This window comes from Macadamia integrifolia, unplaced genomic scaffold (genome assembly GCF_013358625.1).
Source record: "Macadamia integrifolia cultivar HAES 741 unplaced genomic scaffold, SCU_Mint_v3 scaffold951, whole genome shotgun sequence".
In the NCBI taxonomy this organism is placed as follows: domain Eukaryota; kingdom Viridiplantae; phylum Streptophyta; class Magnoliopsida; order Proteales; family Proteaceae; genus Macadamia; species Macadamia integrifolia.
Genome location: NW_024870594.1, coordinates 303,988 through 325,748, shown reverse-complemented (window position 1 = coordinate 325,748; position 21,761 = coordinate 303,988). Strand labels below are relative to the sequence as shown.

General features: G+C 41.4%; 1 protein-coding gene across 3 annotated transcripts in view; it reads right to left on the bottom strand.

The window, feature by feature from the left end:
* LOC122070589 (myb family transcription factor PHL11-like) overlaps positions 1-20,595 on the bottom strand; it is a 28,951-nt gene extending 8,356 nt beyond the window's left edge. The window contains exons 1-5 of one of the 3 annotated variants that reach the window (XM_042634784.1): positions 20,199-20,595; positions 19,823-20,103; positions 19,619-19,695; positions 18,808-18,874; positions 17,952-18,024 (exon numbers count right to left, since the gene is read on the bottom strand). In XM_042634784.1, the coding sequence (XP_042490718.1) occupies positions 17,952-18,024; positions 18,808-18,874; positions 19,619-19,695; positions 19,823-19,958 (353 nt within the window). In that variant the 5' untranslated portion in view covers positions 19,959-20,103; positions 20,199-20,595. The remainder of the gene's footprint in view (positions 1-17,951; positions 18,025-18,807; positions 18,875-19,618; positions 19,696-19,822; positions 20,104-20,198) is intronic. The other 2 variants (XM_042634785.1, XM_042634786.1) reach the window with 2 other exon arrangements.
* Positions 20,596-21,761: the final 1,166 nt, after the last annotated feature.

Genomic DNA, 21,761 nt, shown 5'->3' with positions numbered 1-21,761 from the left:
TTCATGCCAAATGGTGATTCTTGGGGGACACAAACTATGATGATCTTTTAAGGTACTTTAATTATTGATCAAAGAACCGATTTATTGCCTTTAGATGGTTGAGACTACACTTGCACATGTCAAGTTGCCTATGTATCCCTCAAAAGGAATCAGGTCTGATGTAGTTCAGGCCATTCACCCCACCAGACATAATATTTCTTGAGTTAATCCATGTTAACCAGTCCGTGTATTTCTTCACCATTGTGGTCTATGAGTTTCATAGCTTTGCCTGGTAGGATTTCTTTGACAGTGAATGGGCCGCTCTAGCTGGGCCTGAATTTTTCTCTTAGGTCATGAATCGGGGCCCTTTGTTCTCAAAGAACAAGTTCACCCGCCTCTATGTGGCGGGGCTTCACATTTTTGTTAAAGGCCTTGGCCATTCTCAGTTGATACTTCTTCAGATTATCCATAGCCTTCATGCGCCTTTCATTAAGAAAATTGAGCTCGTCATGTCTGGCCTTTACCCACTCTCCTTCAGGTAGCTGACTAGCACCCTTAGGGATGGTACCAGCATTTCCATGGGTAGAACCACCTCAACTCCGTATACCAAAGAGAAAGGGATTGCCCCCGTCGAGGATCATACAGAAGTCCGGTATGCCCATAATGCAAGGGGTAACTTATCAGTCCAATCCTTATGTGTTTTTGCCATTTTCTACAGAATGACTTTGATATTCGTGTTAGCTGCTTCTACTGCCCCATTGGTCTGTGGCCTATAAGTGGTAGAGCGATGCCTTATGATACTGAATTTTGTACAAATTTTATCGCTCTTGCCCCAGAAATGGGATCCCTAATCTGATATTAATTCTTAAGGTACTCCATATCGGGAAATGATGCTTTCCTTGATGAACTTAGCCACCTTAGCAGATGTGAGGACTGCATAGGACTGAGCTTCTATCCACTTGGTGAAATAATCAATGGCTACCAAGATGAATTCGTGGCCATTGGATGCTTTAAGGTTGATCTTTCCAATAATATCAATGCCCAAGTGGAGAATGGCCAAGGTGAACTGAGCGAATGTAACTCTATTGGCGGGATATGTATGATATTAGCAAATATCTGACACTTGTGGCATTTCTTGACAAAGTCCACGCAATCTGCTTCCATTGTGTTCCAGTAATATCCTAGCCTGAGGATCTTCTTAGATAACATCTTAGCATTCATGTGTGGTCCACAAAGACCTTGAAGAATTTCTTCCATGATGGTTGTAGCTTGTTCCTCATCTACACACAACAACTGTATTCCGTCATAGGACTGTTTGTATAACAGCTCCTCTTAAAGAATAAACTGGGTGGCATATCTTCTCAGAAACTTCTTCTCTCTGTCAGCTGCTTCAACTGGATACTTCCTTTCCCTGATGAAATCCACTATATGAGTGAACCAGGACCTACCATCCACAGTGAGAGAGTTAACCAAATTTTGATAAACAACCTACTTTTTTGTTCTACCAAGAATAGTTGGACTCTAGCCACAGGGTTGCACTCTACCATAGAAGCCAAGGTTGCAAGGGCATCAGCAAACCTGTATTATTCCTCTGGAAGTATTCGAACGATAGCTTTTCAAAGTGTTCAATCACCTCTTCCAGATGCTCTTGATATGGCTTCAGCTTCTCATCTCTAGTTTTCTACTTTCCCTGTGTCTAGCAGGTGACAATAGATGAATCACCATAAACCTTGATCCTTTTCACCCCAATGGTTAAAGTGGTTTCAAGCCCCAAAGCACAAGCTTCATACTCAACAATGTTATTGGTACATAGGAAGTCGAGGCAGAATGACGAAGGTAAATAAAGATCGTTAGGAGTACAAGCAATATTCCTACACCACAACCCTTTTGATTGGCTACCCCATTAAAGAATAACTGCCATTCATTAATTGTGTCTTCTTCCTCCATTGTGGCAATTCCTTCATCGGGAAAGGCATCATCTAAGGACCTTCCATCTTCTGTGGGGTAGGCAGCCAAATGATAGGCTATGGCTTGCCCCCTGATAGATTTCTGAGTAACATTGGTGATGTCAAACTCTGATAGCAAAAGCAACCAATGCGCCATCTTCCTGTTAAGGCCCTTTTCTTGAAGAGATATTTAATGGGATCCATCTTTGAGATCAAATGCACCGGATAGGAAACCATGTAGTGTCGTAACCTTTTAGTTGCCCAAATCAATACAGCATAAGTTCTTTCCAAAGATGTGTACCGGGTCTCATATTCCAGAAACTTTTTCTGAGGTAATATATGGCATACTTTGCCCCTTTTTTCGTTTCCTTTTGTGCTAGCAAAGAGCCATGGAATACTCTCCCACGGACAGATACAACAGAAGTGGTTCTTCCTCCACTAGTGGTGTCAATACTGGTGGGTTCATAAGGTACTCCTTGATCATGTCCAAGGCTTGTTGGCATTGGTCATTCCATTATGTGGGTTGATCCTTCTTCAGCAGCATGAAAATTGGTTCATAGATTGTAGTCAATTGAGCTATGAATCTTCTAATATATTGGATATGACCCAGAAATCCTTGTATTTGCTTCTCAGTCTGAGGCGTGGGCATTTCTGAATTGCCTTGATCTTGATAGGGTCGACTTCAATGCCTCTTTTACTCACCAAAAAGCCTAACAAATTTCTTGCCGTTGCCCTAAATACACACTTCTTAGGATTCAACTTCAACTGATACTTCTTAATTCTTTCAAAAAATCACCTTAGTGCAGGAATATGCCCCCTGTCGATCTTTCGAATTTACTCTCATGTCGTCCACATAGACTTCCACTTCTTTGTTCATCATGTCATGCAATATGGCATTGGCTGCTCTTTGATAGGTTACCCCAGCGTTCTTCAGTCCAAAATGCATCACCTTGTAACAATAGGTTCCCCATGGAGTGGTGAAGGTTGTTTTCTCACGATCTTCTGGGTGCATGCTTATTTGGTTATATCCCGAGAATCCATCCATGAATGATAATAAAGCATACCCTGTCGTATTATCCACCAATACATCAATGTGAGGTAATGGGAAGTCATCTTTAGGGCTTACTAAGTTAAGATCTTGGTAGTCTATGCACATTCGTACCTTTCCATCTTTCTTTGGTACTGGTACAATATTGGCCAACCATTGGGGGTACTTTACCACTTGTAGGAACCCTGCATTCCATTGATTCACAACATCTTCTCTGATCTTCTCACTCCATTCCGACCACATTCTTCAAAGCTTCAATTTTACCAGCTTTACCCTAGGGTGAGTTGGCAATCGATGAGCATATCCTTATAAGACCAAGCAAAGACCTCGGCGAATTCCTTCATAAGATTACTCATCAGTTCTGCTTCTTCATCATCAAGGGTAGTGCCAATTTTTTTACCTCTCGAAGGCATTGGTAGGTTCCTAGATTAATAACCCAAGTATCCTCACAGATGGGTTGGGCATTCTTTGGTTTACATTGTTTTATTAATTCTTGATATTTATTAAGATCATCATCGGAAAAAAGAGGCAAGTCATACTCGGAATCAAAAATTTCATTCATGAAAGAAGGAGTAACAGACTCGTCATACAAGGAGTCTAGACTCTTATCAAAAGGGGAGACGACAAACTGGCTTGATGCTTTTGCCAGTGGTAATCAGGCTAGTTGACTCAATAGCATGATCAAACTTGAAGTTTTCTCCCATGCTTGTCCAGTTCAGAAGTGGTTCAGTGGCTTGATGGATGAGGAGATGTGGCAAAGGACCTTCTTTACCTTTTGAGAAAGTTGCTGCTATTTCTTTAGTGGCGTAATGGTTCCTCTGGACAGGTGCCTGCTTCTTCATAAACACCAGCTGATCAATCTCATGCTCTCAGAAGTCGAACTTTCTAAGGGGTAAAGATTGGTGGAGACTGCTCAATCCTTTTTCTATGAAGTCCATATTTTCGAGCCTGCTGAGGGATGCCATCCTGGTACATCGGTCACATCTTTGACCACCTTCACGAGCCTTTCTGTTGCAATTGGTTTGGGCACAGTACATACAAACCATCATCCTCTGTGCTCTCCTCTGTTTTGCATGCACACTTCTTCCTCTGAAAGGGTGGGGCTTGAGCTCATGTAACTCTCGGGGTCTTGGCTCTTGTAGGAGAGAGCAAATGAAACCTTTCAAATCAATGGGAAGTGGCAGACTCCAGGTGAGCCTTATCTTCTTCACCCATTCTCTCTTTATGAGAACTCGAGAACTAGGTACCTCCTTTGATTGGATCAATGTTGTAAGATCATCAGAGGAAGACCCAATCTCAATTAGTGCAATTTCTGCTATCCCAGTGATGCAACTATCCTGGTCACCTTCTTTTACTAGCATTTTCTATTGTTCCACTTCTTGAGTCACCCAATTGAACTCGTCTTGGAAGAAAATTTCAAGTCCTATTTGCATCTTGGCGACGGTTTTATCAAACCATGGCTTCACACTTCCACAAAAGGGGAAATCCTCTCCTTCTTTCACGAAGTACCCATTGAGAGTAGGGTAGGAAGTGATGGAGTTCTTCATAGTCATCCTCAACACTTTCTGCCCTTTGACAGTTGGAGGAGTGTACTCAAGACCATTCTTTGCTTTGTTCACCGCCAAACTAGGCTGCTTTGGAACTCCTTGGTGATATTTCCCTAGTCCCATGCCAGGAAAATACTGTATGTTCTTCATCATCTAATTCACTGGCGGACTCCAGATGGCTTCATAGTTAGCCAGGATTTTCTCCTTTGGAGCTTCTTTGGCAATGGTTGTGCAAGTGGTGTCTATTTCAAAGCCACTTAGTTGGACTTCCTGGTCTTGTTCTTCCCCATTTTCAATGTTGGTCAAAGTTTTAACCACTTCAGGATCTCCGGCCACTAAGACCACCTTCCTCTCATGAATGAACTTCATTTTTTTATGGAGACTAGAGGACACCACCTTTGTAGGACGCAACCAAGGCCTTCCCAAGAGCATGTTAAAAGCTGCTGTTATATCAATGACTTGGAAATCAACATCAAACTTCATCGGGCCAATCTTTACAGCAAGGGTAATGATGCCAAGGATCTTCCTCTTGGTATTATAGTATGCCCTTATGGTTTGGGTGGTTGGCCTCATTTCTTCCAAGTTGACACTGATACTCTTTGCTAATCTTAATGGTAGCACATTTAAAGCGGCCCATTTGTCAACAAGAACCTAGGGAACTACTTTGTCAAGGCATTCAACTGTAATGTGCAGAGCCCAATTCTGTTGGGTTTCCTTAGGAAGCTCAGAATCTGAGAACATCAGAGACTGCACTGCATATGTTGCTCCTACTATATGTGCGAGGTGTGTCTGATTTATCTCGATCGGCACTTGCACATTCACGAGAGACTTCAAGACTGCTTCACGGTGTGAAGGGGACACCATCAACAATCCCCAAATAGAGATATTTCCCTGGTTTTTCTTGAGTTGAGCTAAGACTGGGTTCTCTGGCTCTTTCTTTACATCGCTAGTTCCGGCCTCATTAGCCCTTGGCTGCTCTACTGCTAGAGCCTTGCCCTTGTGGTCCTTCCCACTTCTAGTTTCCATCACATTGATTGGTTTTTTCACAATAATCTCGGTGGGATAACTATCTTCATCATCACTGTTGGTTCGGGTGATTATCCCCACCATAGAATCATCTTCTTCTGATTCTCCTTCCTTGCTTAGGGTGGGAAGTCGAGGACCTCCACAAATATCCACCATCTTGGCTCGTAGCTTCTTGACTGCAATAGAAAGCTATTGGAATACACATCACATCATCTACTGTCTACCTCCATAAATATCCACCGTCCACCGTCTACTGCCTTTGCAATTGTGTCATCTGGTCCTATTTCCTCCAGATCATCCAATTGTTCCTGGTAGTAAAGATCATTGACGGTTACTTCCCCTAATATTTTGTCAATTTCTTCTACCCTTTCTTGCATCCTCAATGTGTTGGAATACACTTCACATAATTTTTCTTCCAACTCAAATGTGGAGTACTGTTCATCCATATAAATTTACGTCGGATCTCCAGATTCCCCCTCATTCCCTGAATCTGATGTAAAAGCATCTTCCTCAATGCATATGGAAGGATAAATGCTACCTGTTGGATCAGCTATTAGGTCATCATTGCTAATGGCATAGACTGAGAAACATATCGGATGTTCTGGTGAGTAATATTCTGACTCATCATCATAATCATTGTACCAAGGCCCTTGGTAGTCACCCCAGTCTAGATACCCATCATCCTCAGAGTCATCTCCATCATTCTCATCTTCATTTTCATCCTCATCCTCATCGTCATCGTCATCATCCTCTTCTTTGTTGATTTCACTCCCACTTGATTCTTCATCAGATTCCTTAAGACCATCAAATTCTCTGGCATCCAAATACTCGTAGTATTCAGAGCATATGGACCAAAAGAATTCCATAGGGTTGGTCCTATCATTACTGGGTTGAAGTTGGACCAGTCTTGACTCATCATCATCTGTGTCACTCCCTATGTGGATTAAGGAAGTGTATTCTTTGATCTGCTCCCCTATAGCCAATTTGATTACTGCTCTGAGAAGATCAGTTGTAATCTCTTCAATTACCTCTGGATTATCTTATGAAGTTATGGCAAGATGGATTAGAGAAGTGGGATCACTCTATTGGTCTTCCCCCAATGCATTTACTGACCCTGTTGATGAAGTCATCTTTGGGGAATCTGGTAGTGCAAGCATATCCTTCCAATCATACCCGTCTGTCCATCCTTCTTTTGGGTTATACACCGAACCATGAGAATGGGATTGGTATGAGGGTGATGAGGGATATGAAGTGGGATGATATGAAGATGATGTAATGTGAGAGGTAGGATATAAAGATTGGGGGTGATAGGATTAAGAGGGTCCTCCACGATGGTGGGGGAAAGGTTGATGATATGGTGGAGACTGATAATATGGCGGAGAATGATAATGTGGCAGAGGTTGGTAATGCGATGTAGTGGATTCTTCTGATGAGAAGGGATGGACAGGGGGTACCCACTTTTCTGACTCTTCCTCTGATGATTCTCTTCTTCTGGGGTTTCTTATGACTCCAGCCCTTTGACTCATGATCGTCCTATAAGCAAGGGCATTCATATGATTCTTCTGAGCTCTAGGTATAATGAGTTGAGTGGGGTCTCTCTTCGTAGTTTCTTCATCTAGATTGTTCACATGATCAGGGAGTGGGTTGGTATTGACATTGGGAGGCTGTTTGATCTTGACCTCAATGGTTCCATTGTCTACCAAGTCTTGAATTGCATACTGTAAACCCAAACATCTTTTAGTATTGTGGCCCTTCTGAGTGTGGTAGGCACAATACTTATGATCCCTATACCAAGCGGGAGGAGGGTTGTTGATCACTCTTGGAGCCACTGTCCTTAGCAATCCTTGCTTTTTTAACTTCTCATATACGACCGTTATGGGCATTCCCAGGTCAAAAAATTACCTTATTGGATGAGGAGCCTTCTGGGCGGGTGCATCTGCTTGTATTATGAAGGGTTGTGAAGAAATGGCTGGTGAGACTGACTGCTAAATTGCACTTACCATATTAGTCTCCAGACCCTTTCCCTGTCCGATTCGGGTGTTCTTGCTTGCATCTTGGGAGGATCCTTGATATTGGGCCTCTTTTAGAATTCTATTCTCCACCTGTGTGCCGGTGGCTATCAAGGCATCAAAAGTTTACAAATACTGATAGTAAAGAACATCATAATAGGGCTTTGATAAGTTCTCTATTAACATCTCTACATGCTTTGCTTCTGAAGGCCTATCTGCCATCTTGGCGGCCTTGTCGCTCAATCTAATCAAGAAGGTGGTGAATCCTTCTTTAGGATGTTGTCTCAACGTCTCAAGCTCCCGACATTTCACATCCACCTCAATATTGTATGAGTACTATTTGGTGAAGGCCTTCACCACCGTTGCCCAATTCAGAGTTTGTGATGACTTCAAATATATGAGCCATCTCAGTGCTGGTCCTGATAGGGTTAATATGAAGGCTTGCCCCATCTAGTTATCTGCAAGTTGTCATGACTTGGCGATGTTGAGGAAGACCTTGAGATGAGCCTTGGGGTCTCCCGATCCATCAAATCTATCAGTCAGCCACTTGAATTTTTCTAGAATTCTTGTTCTAGGGAAGAAACTCATTTCCTCAAAATCCACTGCTTGGCCTTCTGAGCCTTTTCCTACTCGAATCATGCTCTCTAACTTCTCTAATTGCTCTCTGAGTTTCCTTTATTTCTCTGTCTCCAAAGGCTCAAAGAGGACGTGTGTTGTGATTCCTCTTCTTCATCTTCAATAACTACCCTAGGCGGAGGGACCTTGGAATAGGCCCCTCGTTGACCATTGGGACGGGTAGGTGAAGATCCTTTCTACCAATTGGTTGGATATGCTCTGGTTCCCCTAAGTAAACTCAAAAAGAATTCCCACGATGACCTATAGCTCCATTTTGGTCTATATCTCCTATTGCTGGTGCTGGCTCATTCCTAGGATCAGCTTTGGGAGGATTCTGAAGTGTATGCAGTATCTGAGCTATCCCTCTTCTGACTTCAGCCATCTCTGTCTGTAAGGTCTCCATGGGACGGACCCAGGCCTGTTCGGGTGTTTCCATGTTGGGTGGATCCATGTTTACTGGGCTATAATCACTTGGTAGTAGACAATCTTGAAGAGATGACGGAGGTGATTCTGGATTAAGGCGAGTCAGCTGATTACCCTAACGTGTCCAAAGGGACCGTGACGAATACTTGAGATGTGAAATTGTGCCTGAACCAAAAGTGGTTTATTTTAGGATTCTTGAATTCCCTACCCGTTGTTCACACATTCACTAGATTATCAACCAATGATCCATCCAAAGTTAGTCCGCTTAATGATAGGGGTGGATAGGGTTCAATGCCCCTGGTCCACCCAATGTCACAAGCGGGAGATTCATACAAATGGCTTGTCGAGAATATTCTCATAAGACATTCCATGTAATAAAATCATGCTTTCCTTGTTCTTTTCCCACTAGGTGTCCTTCCTCCTGATTTTCTCAGGACTTCTCAAGACTTGACGTGACTCTGGCGGGATTGCCCCTAAGTCACGTATCTGGACTTTTTCCTTAAGGAGGAGGGACACCTTTTATCTGAAACCCACTTTAGAAAACAATTCTTTACTATGGGAATATAGTGTAGGAACATTCCCTTTCAAGACCGCAAACAAGTTCTACAATTAGCTTGTGGCGCTCCTAGCTTCTTCATCTATTTTCTGCATGATGCGAGTATGTGGTTGATGCAATAGGACCAACAAGGCTTCCTTGAGAGGATCTATATACAAAAGGTACGTGATCCTTTTGATATACCCGTAGGTACGAGATCAAGGGGGTGACTTCCTTGCCCATTACTCATGACTACACACGAGGTTAAGCAATTGGCCACGGGGTGGTGGAACCATGAGTGAATGTGTGCAAAAGTGTAATGTAGGATAACCATCATTCGATCTCAGAATGTCGTAAAGTGCTCGGACCTCTCTAAGGGTGCTGGCACAAATACGGACTTCCTCACCGTTTGATGACGCATTCGATCTCAGAATGCTATAAAGTGCATGGACCTCCCTGAGGGTGCTGGCACAAATACAAAATCCTCGTCGTTTGACAATACCTTTCATTCTTGTATAGGAAGTGGGTATCATTTGCTCTCAGAGTACTCTCCATGACATGCACTGACCTCCCCGAGGGTGAGGGCATGACAAGGAGTCCCTCGCCAAATGATTTCACTTCGAGCACGTTGTACGATGCAGTTAGCGAATATAATTACAAACATGGGGTTATCCAAACACGTTTTCAAACAAATGTGGAAGAAAATGTTCTTGCATTTAAAGGTAGCATCTAGTATTGGAAGCTTGACATTTATCACCAGTGGAGTCACCACTGTGAGAGTAGTGGCTGGAGGTGGATCCCCATCCTCTCTCCTCTCTCTCCCTTCACCTTCGTGGTGGGGGGAGGTGGCTGGAGTCGTGTGTGCTTTGCTTACGGGCCCCGCACTGCCGTATTATCGCTTGGAGATACATGGAGGCCTATTTTGCAAGAGTGTAAAATTCATCAATTGAGATGGGGGTTTTGATGATGGTCCAATTCGGAGATCGGGATCATGCAAACGGGGTTTGGAGTCGCCACCTAAGGTTATGGCCCTAGGATCCGGGGGTGGGCCTAATTCCTAAGAAAAGGGCCCTAAATTTGGTCTGGTCCAGAGATTTAGGGTAAGCATCAGGTTATAGAGTTGGGAAGGTGTTAAGCACCCAATCTACCCGATTCAACCGGTCTTCTTGCTAGATGCTTACGAACGAACATTTTCTACAATTATTACTATTCCACATGTATGGCTCAGTTATCACATATATATACAGTAATTGAATTCAAACTATTATATACACTAAAACAAGGCTTATTAGATGTCTAAATTATGCTTGAATGAGGAGAGAGATTATACCTGAATTTGACCCCTGTTTCGGGTTAAGAGGGGTGGGCCCCTAATTGGTATCGGCTCAAACTATCTTTTGTGTTATCCCAGCTCAGGGGAAGATGGTCTTGACCTCCAACGTCCTTTCTTGAGAGATGTTGATTGTGATGGTATTCAGACAAAGTTCCAGCTAGGAACGGTCACTTTTGGATTTGGATTCGGACAAAGCTTCGGATAGGGAAGGCTTTTTTCGGCTTTGGACTCGGATAGAGCTTTAGCTAGGGAAGGCTATTTCTGAGCTTGGGATGAGGTGGCACTCTGGCAGAGCTTCCACTGGGAATGGTTATTTTTGGGCTTGGGATGAGATGGCACTCCGACAGAGCTTCCGCTAGGAATGGCTATTCCTAGAAAGATTTCAGGGACACTCGGACAGAGGTTCGACTAGGAAAGACTATTTCTGGGCTTGGGATGAGGTGGCACTCCAGCAGAGCTTCCGTTGGGAATGGCTATTTTCGAGGTTGGGATGAGATGGCACTCCAGTAGAGCTTCCGTTGGGGATAGGCTAAGGGAGGGCTAGGTGGAGGTGGTACTTTGGCATAGCTTCCGCTGGGAATGGCTTTTCTTGAAATGATTCTAAGGACACTTAGATAGAGGTTCGGCTAGGAAAGGCTAACAAAATGGGTTGAGTTAAAAATGGATGGAATAACTCCAAAGTCCCAAAGAACACTTTGAAGATCCGAATAAAGTTTCAGATCTTAACAAAGATCTCTTCGTAGACCCAAAGAACCTCAAAAAAAGGGGGGGTTTCTATCTCAAGAATGCTCAAGAACACTCAAGGGAGGTGGCTCAAGAACATACTATTTTTGGCTAAAAATTGGATCCTAATAAGAATTTGGATGGAAAATCTTCAAGATCCCGAAGAACATTTTGAAGATCCAAATGAGTTTTTGGATCTTAATGAAGATCGCTCTAAAGATTAGAAGAAAATCCAGAGGGGGGAGGGGAGGAAGATTTCACTTTGAAAGGGATTCAGGTGTTTGTTGGTGTCTTTTTTCTAAGGGATAGGGGGTATTTATAGCTTTTTTTCAACCAAGTAGGAGAGGGGGAATCCCTTTTTCTAGTGGACGAAAGGGAGACTTTTACCTAAAGTGAAGAGATAGGATTTTTGTCCAATGGGTAAAAGGGGGGTTGAAGAAAAATATGGGTGGGGAGGGCTTTTGTCCAGTGGGTAAAAAGTGGTTTTCAGAAAAAAATAGGAGAGACAAATTTTAGTTTGGAAAAAGGTGATTTTTGAAAAAGCGAGAGGAGAGAGAAAGTTTGAAAAAGTTAGTTTTCAAAAAAGCGAGAGGAGAGAGAAAGTTTTACCAAAAATGGTAATTTTTAGAAAAGCAGGTGGAGAGAGAAAGTTTGGAAAATGTAGTTTTCAGAAAAGCGGGAGGAGAGAGAAGGTTTCACCGAAAAAGGTAATTTTTAGAAAAGCATGAGGAGAGAGAAGGTTTTGCCGAAAAAGGTAGTTTTCGAAAAAGTAGGAGGAGAGAGAAAGTTTTGCCGACAAAGGCAACTTTTGGAAGAGCAGGAGGAGAGAGAAATTTTTGCCTAAAAAGGCAGTTTTCTAAAAAGCGAGAGGAGAGAGAGTTTTACCGGAGGTGCGGGTTATGTCATGGGTGTGTGAATGCATGGGTGTGCGGGCAATGTGCACGGTGTGCGGGCACAATGTGCATGGTGTGTGGGCCATGTGCATGGTGTGCGGGCCATGTGTGCATGGTGTGTGGGCACAATTTGCATGGTGTGCGGGACATGTGCACGGTGTGCGGGCCAAGTGTGCATGGTGTGCGGGCATAGTGTGCATGGTGTGCGGCAGGCCTGCTTATAGTGTGCGGCAGGCCCGTGCACAGCTTGCGGTAGGCCCGTGCACAATTTGCGGTGGACTCCCGCATAGCGTGCAGCAGGCCCGCGCACAACGTGCGGCAGGCCTGCACACAGCATGCAGTAGACCCGCAAACAGCGTGCAACAGACCCATGCACAGGTGTGCGGACATGCTGGGCTTGGTTGGGCTGGTTGGCTTGGCTGGCTAGCTTGGCCAACCGACTGGTCAGTTGGGTGGCCGGTGTGCGCGACATGCAAGCAAAAAAAGGTGATTTTTTGGGAATGACTGCCGAGATCCGTCGGTCCAATTTTGGCGTAACATATATTGTCAAAATCATATTTCTGAGCACTATCCATCTGTGTGGTCATCTTGACCGAATTTCTTCATATATGAAAAGTCAAAATTGAACCCCTTCCCTCCCGCGTGGGGATTTCTAGGGTTTCAAACTCGGGAGTGTTTCCATCAGCATCTCTGTCGGTCGGAAGTCGGAAGTTACGTCCAAGATCCATATTTCATCATAGCCAAAGGGGGGTGACAAAATTGGGTGTCTACAGGTTGTACTTTGTTCGAGACGACAACAAAGATGATGGATGATGGTAGGTCACATGATATATGTGATACATAGATATATGTCTAATTTAATTAATTGAGTGGGAGTGATAAATGATGTCGTATTGCTCCCACCCATCATAAAATCAAAGTGACATTTGTAGGACAGAATGTCAATTTGAATTTAGATCTGATCCTTAACTACTATATTCCTTGATTTAGTATTGAATACATGCGATATATATAGAAATGAGATGATGTTGCATGCATTTATGTAATTCTCCTTGTTAGATCGAATGGCATCATCCAAGAGGGGGTGAATTGGGTTTGTGAAAATTTTCTCTCCCATTGAAACAATCTCACATTTTTGAAAGATCACTTGTTTAATGATCAACCTCAATCTTATGAACAGTACCTTAAGTGATCAAACTTCTTCATGATCAAACACAAATACCAAAGGAGATTAAGATATAATCACCTCACCGAGGTGAAGATTGTATATCTTTTAGATATTCTTGCATAGTACTTTACCATTGATACTTATAAGAAAATATGTTCACTTAAATGCATAATAAAACTAGTTTGTTTACTTGTTATAGCAAAGACAAGCATTTAAATGTTCGTAATGCAAGTAAATGACTATAAGGTAGAAAAACTGCTTACAAGGAGGTAGAGAGCCACTGAAAGACATAATAGATTTATAGAGGTTCGGATCCTCCTCAATCCTACATCCTTTCGCATAGTCTGCTTGACTATAAAAATTTTCACTATTTGATTCTTTTTCTAAGAAAGAATCAAGCCCTAACACCAACTAATCACAGTCTTTTAGATTGGGACCCAAACCTCTCAATGGCCAAGGATTTCTCCAAAACAACCATAGTCTTTCGGGTTATGCACCCAAGTCCTTGATTAATGATTCCCACTAAGGCCAGAAGCCAAGATTTCATACAATCACAGTCCTTCGGATTGCGTAACAAGGCACACTGCCAAGGATTTTATACACTAAGTACAACCCGTGAGAAATCTCTACGTTCACTTCCAAATGCAATAGATCGCTTCTTCCTTCAAGTCTGATCACTGCTCCTTTGTTGCTCAGGTGCATCTTCATAAGTTCTGTCAATTGCTCTTTTCCTTTAACATGATATCTTCAAGAAACTCTTTATCTTATGATAAGTTACCACCATATGGGGCAAACTTAAGTCCTTCCAGATATGGCTCAAGCCTATAGGCACCTAACTAGCTGTTAAACTAGCCGTTAGAGTCAATCTAAATTCAATTTGATTTTGAATTCAAGGGCAAAAATATTAATGAGAAGTAATTAAACTTCACCATTAATCAATTGCTTTCCCAAATTTCAAATTGAACTAGCCGTTAAGCTCTCTTGGGCATTAATGAAATGCCTTAAGAACTTAACACTTGATTATCCACTAAGATCTTTTATTAGATTATCAAAATTTCCATTTTGAATCACCAAATGATTGTTCATGAATGACAACATGCCACTATAGTTGACCACGAAACACAAAAACAATTGACTGTGAAACAGAAAACCAATTTGAATCAAGTTTCTATTCGGATGGACGATGTCATGGTTGACAGCCACTATCATCCATAGGTTCAAAGTTAATTTTTTTTTCAGCTCCATCAACCGCATCTTCACACGGATGACCGTCGACAACAAGGTCTAAAAGTACTCTAAGCTAAACCACCTAGCTCTTGGGTTTTCACTTAGCTATCACTATCTTATGGGATTTTTTTTATTTATTTTTTATCTTGCTTAGATCCTTATATCAAGTTACAATATGTATAACATCATGGACAAATAATCTTGATCTTAATAAGAGAATTCATCTTCAATGCTAATGTAGATTTTGAAGTTCTTGATAGTTGTTGCGAATGATTGTAGCTTTTCATACTTTATTGAATTCAACAACTCTTTATATTCTTCAATATGCTTTGTTTCTTTACTATAAGAAATGTTCTCATTGAATTAGTTGGCACTACTCCATATGTCTCATGCACATGTTAGAACACCCAAAACTAAGGATTGGTTGTCACTAGTCTTAACATATCTCATATTCATTTAGAACACCCAATCACATCAACAATATATTTCATATTCAAAACATATCTACCCAACTAATATATTTCTTATGATTTAACACCCCTTATTGTTAAAGCAAGTGTGGAATGTGAATTCTTAAGGTGTGAAAATCTAATGGACTTCTATTGTTTACAGGTGTAAGGATCATGTAGATTGATTCTTATAGATGCTAATAAAAACACTTGAATAGGCTGATGAGATAGCTTACATTCATTTCCTCTAAGATAGGTAGTGGACACAGCTAATGGAAGTGCAATACTGTAGTGGGCATCATACCACGGTGTATTGTTCACTCTAAAATGATAGTTATGCACTTGACTTGAGTGTGCTTGTCGATTAAGAACATAAACATGACAGGCTAATTTTTTTGAAATTTTGATCTAACATAAGGTACATAATAGATAAAGTTAGTCATTTTAATCATAATTAGATAACCCTTTCTAAGTGGCTCTATTCTACTCTAGGGTTTTTTCCTGTGGCAAGTAGCCCTTTCTTAGCGGCTTTCTCTAGCACTGGGTTGCCCCTTCTATGTGAGGGTTGGGACAAGGATTGACTGCTCTGATACCATTAATATGAACTTGGAAGAAATCAACCCCATAAATTGGCTTATATGGTGAGGAAACTCAAGACCATATCAACCCACATTAAATCTTTTTCAAAATCAATGTGGGATCAAACCCTTATGTGACTGATATGGGATCATAACAAGTTATGAGTAGATTTAAATCCAATCATACACAGAAATATTGGATTGCTATGGTAGATGAGAATTACATTTATCTGAATATATTTATTGGTAAATACTTTAATTGAGATTAGAGATATTGTCTAATAATTTATTTTAGATAGATATCCCAATAGAATATTACCTTCTCCCTTTTCTTTCAGCAACTTTGAGATTCTACATAGTATAATCCACTACTTAGAGAGAGAGAGAGAGAGAGAGAGAGAGAGAGAAGGGAGGTTTGGTAGGTAGGCCTAGCCTAACAATACCTTTCTCTCCCTCATAATGTAAGATATGTTGTTATAGCAAATGGCAACAAATAAAAAAAAATAAACAAACACAGATCCGCATAACACATAGAGATTTAACGGGGTTCATACACCGGTGTGGAGTGCTATGTCATTGGGCGAAGAAAAACATGTTTCACTCTGTAGAAAGGAGATTATACCCAAACAACGGTGAGAAAAACCCTAGCTCAAAAAACCCCCCAAATTACAACTGCTTGCTCAACAAGATGATAGTACATTATATACTCCTCCAAGTCCCGGGTCAATCCATCAGGTAAACCGCACTGTGACGGCTAAGTCCCCGCACCCCATACGAGATCAATACTGGGCTCCAGGATTGGGCCTATTGGCCCAACCCTTCTGCTTCCATTACAAATCTCAGAAAAAAATCTCATTTGAGTCGCCATCAAAATATGTCGGAGCGGGTCATTCTTCAAAATGGGTCAAGAATTCGAGACAAACTTAACACACACTTTTATCTCTTCTTTATGGAGTAGTGAATTGGGGTTTTGAAAACCCTAGTTGCGGGTGAGAAAAAAGATATCGTCTTCTCAATATTTGGGCAATCATTGCCGACGAATATGTTGCATTCTATATTGCCAAATTGTGGAAGAGATAAGTTCCCTCGGAGGAATTGTGTTTGTGATTTTATTTTTTTTTCATTTTTTTTTTCGGACAGAAATACAAAAACTACTTTTGTGATTCATGAGGTAACCTATTATTCTTTTCAATTGTTGGATCGAAATCCCTAACATGTGCGAAGAATGATCATATTGAAATTTTTAAACCCACTGCGATAAGGTAGAAACTGGAAATGGATCAAGAAAAGCCCAACCCAAGACCAGGTGTTCAGGGTCTAAAACACGAGCCCAAGCCAAGAAATAATAACTGGGTTAGGCGGGTTGTCTCTAACCTAGCACATCTACATACTGGGTTAGGCGAGTTGTCTCTAACCTAGCACATCTACATATTGGAGCTTAGTATCTGGCTCATGCATGTCCTTGTTTTCTAGTGGGATTCGAAAGTAGCTCTATCGGTGTAAACCTCAATTCTATCTCATGTTCTATGAGGAAGCATCGAATCCACAACACCAACCTGAACTAGAACCTCCCCCTTCCCTCCTGAACCAGACCCATCCTTGGACCAACCAGAAATTTCCCTCCATGCCTTTGCCGGACATCCATCCCTTCGCACCCTTCATTCCGCTGGTAGCATATCCATCCCTCTCTGTTCCTATCTTGGTCGACAACGGGAGTACACATTTTATCCAGGAACGAATTACCAAACATTTGCATCATCCCATCAACTTCAAGACTACCTTTGCCGTTACTGTTCGGAATGGAGACTCCCTCACGTGCATCGGACATTGCGGTACCGTCATCCATTCCCACTTCGTCGGAAGTTCCTGCAACCAGAGATGTCACGACTCCTCTTTCAACCGCCCAACGACCACCTTCCACCAGGGCACGACATCCACCCACGAACATGAAGGACTACGTGTGATCTGGTTGCTAACGTCATATTTCCCATGTTATATCTCCCATGTTCTCCATGTAGATTTCAGTTGTTAATTTGTTTATTTTATTTAAGTGATGCATGTAATAGTAGGAGACAACACTATAATACTATTATTCACCATTCCATTTCTCTCATCCCTCTCCCAATTCTAGGAGGACCTGGCCTCGAACTCAGGCTAGGAACTTGGTTCCGTCGATTTTATGAAGTGTACTACCAAGGTCTTTTGTCAATTGGGCTAAGCCAACATGCCTGTAGTCACTTGCATTTTCACCAGGAACAACCCTAGGAACAGGTAGGTAAGGCCAAAATTTATCTTTTTTCACACATCATCAAGGTTAGATAATATAATACCACACAAGATTATAAACCAATCCATTCATTCAGTGACTTGAATATGGTTACTTTTAAACAACCCCACACACCCCCCCCCCCCCAATAAAAAAATAATAATTAAAAAAAAAAAGGTTACATACCTTCCCGTGCTACTTGCAATGGCAGTGGTACTTGTTACTGTGGAATGCACATGTCTTTGTCCATTCAAATTTCCTGAGAAATCAATAAAGGGAATTAACATGTGAAATAAGATGTTTTACTATTTGTCATTTACTAGTACATGGGTTAGCCTATGTGAGAAGATTTACATAAATCTCAATAATCAAATTTTAGTCAAAGTAAAAAAAGAAAACAATATATATATATATATATATTATATATATGTCAAGTCGCGAGAAAACGGAGGGCATGCTCCGGCTTGAGAGCACTTGAGCACGACGCGCGAAAGCCGTTGCTCGTTAGCTCATCCGTTTTATTTGCTACGCGCGCTAGCCTTTTTCAGTTGGCTTCAAAGCCTACGCGCGCAATGAATTGTAATTGTGAAAAGGTTGGAAATCTAGCCAAATAAGGTGATAGCCCTGTAGATTCGTTCCCATGGTTCGATCCTTCCCAGTAAAACGCGACATGTTCAAATTCTGATCGCGTTTACATGAGAAAGGGGGACCACCCTCTAAGCCTAAGTATTCCTCAATGATTGATAGCGTACAAGAACCATAAGAAAAAGATGAAAAAACCCTATTTAAAGAGTGCAATAAATATATATATATATATATATATTTTATTTTTTTTTTAACAGAAAAATTAGATAGTTAAACTCTATTAGTCTTTACCAACTGAACTATCCCGTTGGGGTAAACATAGAAAAACTCTGTAGTCTAGACCAACTCTGATACCTGCCAACAAATTAGAAGATCTGACCCACCAATTTGACTAGATGGTGGAGATCCATGTGATTTTGGAAAAATAATATAAATTTAACTTGATCATGAGACTTACCAACAGTATGCGTGTTTCGCTCCAAGTTCGCTTCTTTCTTCGCCAGCTGCCTTCCCAATCTGTATTTCTACACCCACCGACATACGGAGACATCTCAGTCCATATTATATTAGAGAGTTCAACGTTAAAGGAGCGCAGGGCTTCAAAACAGCTGGCATGGTAAGTCTCTTATCTAAGTCACACAGGTCCCTTTAGAACATCAATTCGTTCCATCCAAGGGTTCACAAAATCTACTATACATGGACACATGGTTTGAGGATCGTATCGGATCGATCACGATTGTTTGGAACAAATGGATATCGGTTTTGATCAATCTCAATCCTAATTCGTCTTCTCAAACTTTGCTTGGACAAGCCCGCCAATTTGTTTTTTGGGCGATTTCTTATCCTATTGACAGGATAATGGGTCTAACAGAGGTCAAGAATAGATTTTCAATACATTCCCGCATGTATCAGAGTTATTTATGAAAATAAAAATGATTGGTGTAAGCCTCTGACACATGTGTTGGCCAACGTATATGTAGAGGAACTTTTTTCTTTTGGTAGAAGTATATGTAGAGGACAGTTCACAATAGGATTATACAAAAAGAGTGCCAAAAATGAAACAAAACCGAGAGATATTTCCAATCTTCATCATAATACTCTGGAGAAAGTTTTCCTTTCACCTAGTAAAAACGGTTCACCCATTATTCCATGTTGATAACCCAAGCCCATTTAAAACACCGTGATGAATAAATTCCAGTTCACCCTCGAAAAAAAACTCGGTCCAAATAAAATTATGAACAAAGAAAACAAAGAAACCAAGTTTTAACCTGTAAATGGCTCTTCAGATGGTACAATGTCAATCCCTTCATGCCCATCATCCTCAGCACCGACTTTGGAGTTGCTTCTGTACAAATAGACCAAAATACCCTCAATAAACTTCCAATTGCCAGGAGGAGTAAAATGAGATTCAGGATCAATTTGAAATACACGGCGGTCGAACCGGAAAAGTCGTGAAGGGAAGAGGAACTTACTATCCGGTCCACCAAGCTTTGAGACTGCATCGACGAACCTGTCATGAAGGTCAGGCGTCCACCTTAGCCGCGGCTTGGGGTCCCTGGACAGCACAACCCCTGTGTCGTACGGGTATCCACCACACGTCCTCTCCATCTCGCCGTCTCCGCCACTTCCGCCACCGCCACCGCCACCTCTTCTCAGATCCAAATTCTCAACTCTCTCTCTCTCTCTGTATGTTCTGCCTCAAATAGCTTTTGCTTTTATCTCTGCAAATCCTCACTTTGTAAACCAGAATTTCCTTTTAAGAGAATGTCGAAAAGAAAAGGCAAGTGAGACCAATCCGTGAAAAGCCTGTGATTCCTATTCTCATTCTATTTGTTGGAGCAATCTCACCTGTATAGAACAAGCTCTCTTCAGCTGATGAATTCTTTCTCAGAAAGTCTTTAAAAGCAGATACCTTCTCTTGATCTCTTTCTTAAACTCTTCTCCTTCACAAAAGCAATTATTTAAAAAACGTTCAGATGGAAGATCTGAAACTCGATCATCTGTAGCTTCAAGTATCAAGAATTTTGGAAAAATTTTTGTAAGATGAAGTGAGCGAAAAAACGAGGAGACTCGATCAGTTTAGATCATTTAATGGTTTTAAATTTTTTTTTTTTAATTTAAAATTAACTGAAGAGAGAGAGAGAGAGATTGATTCAAAGGCCCGCTAGATTCCCAATTCAGAACGTGGAGGCAGAAAGAATTTTAATGGGAGGAGCTTCGGCGACGAATCTGGAGAAGTGGGTAAAAAATTTCTGAGATTAGAGTGGTGACCAATGAGTGGTGCCACGTGGATTGAAATGGTTTAGATATGCTGCGAGGCTTCCAGCGTGGAATATTCTGTCCGGGATTAGACAGCGTTGGAAGCGTGTAGAGAGAGATGTGCCACGTAGGCGGAAGAGGTCGGCGTGGAATATTCTGCCGGTGATTGAGGCGTGGAACATTACGCCACCCACTACCTCATCGGCAAAGGGGGTTGAGCCCCCATTGAGCCATTGAGGTCCGTTTGAGGAAGAATGGGTGAAGTCGGGCCTCAAGGCGCCCTCCAAAAACCAAAGGGGCAAAAAAAACAAAAAATGCTGCATTTGTGCTAATATAATATTTTGAATATTTGACCACGATTACCAAAAAAAAAAGAATATTTGACCATTGGATTGGTGTCTGGGTCCTTTGTTGCTTTTAATGCTTTTCCAAATAAACAAGTGAGGTTAAACTCCTTGTTAACCTAAATTGGTCAGATTAGGATTTTTGTTTTCTATTTTCAATAGGTATTTTAAGGTTATTAGTTTTGGTTATTATAAATACATAATGAGAGATACAATTGGTTGCTCCTCCCTTTGGAGTCTCTCTTTTTTTCTTCTCTGTCAATCTCATGCAGATTATTATCGTGATTTGGATTGGATACTTCTGCACCCTAAGATTTTTGATAGTGTTTTTTCCACCTTAATGGATTTTGTACAATTGATCTTGTATCGGTTAATATGGCCAGATCCCGATACCTAAATCCATGAACCATTTCATGCACCTATCATGCACTAGCCAGGCAAGGTCGGTTCAAAATAGTATAATGGGCAAGAGGACTCTGCCTATTGGTGCAGATACACGCTAACCACATGCGGCAAATGGGAGGACATTGGCATTTTTCAGCTTGGGGCAACGTAGTCTTTACCCACCTACTCTGTGTAGGCATGGACATGCATTAGAGGATAGCATTCTTTCTTTCTAACGTAATTAGAAACTTAACAAAATCTTAAACTCAATTCCAACTCAATATTTAGGAATTATGTTTAATAGATAAAAAAAAAAAAAAGGATAGGTAGTTCTATGAAAGAATGATCGGTTGTGATTCCATCATCCATCACTTGTGAAATCACATGCATTGACATAGAAGCTAGTGAAATTACTGCACTGCCT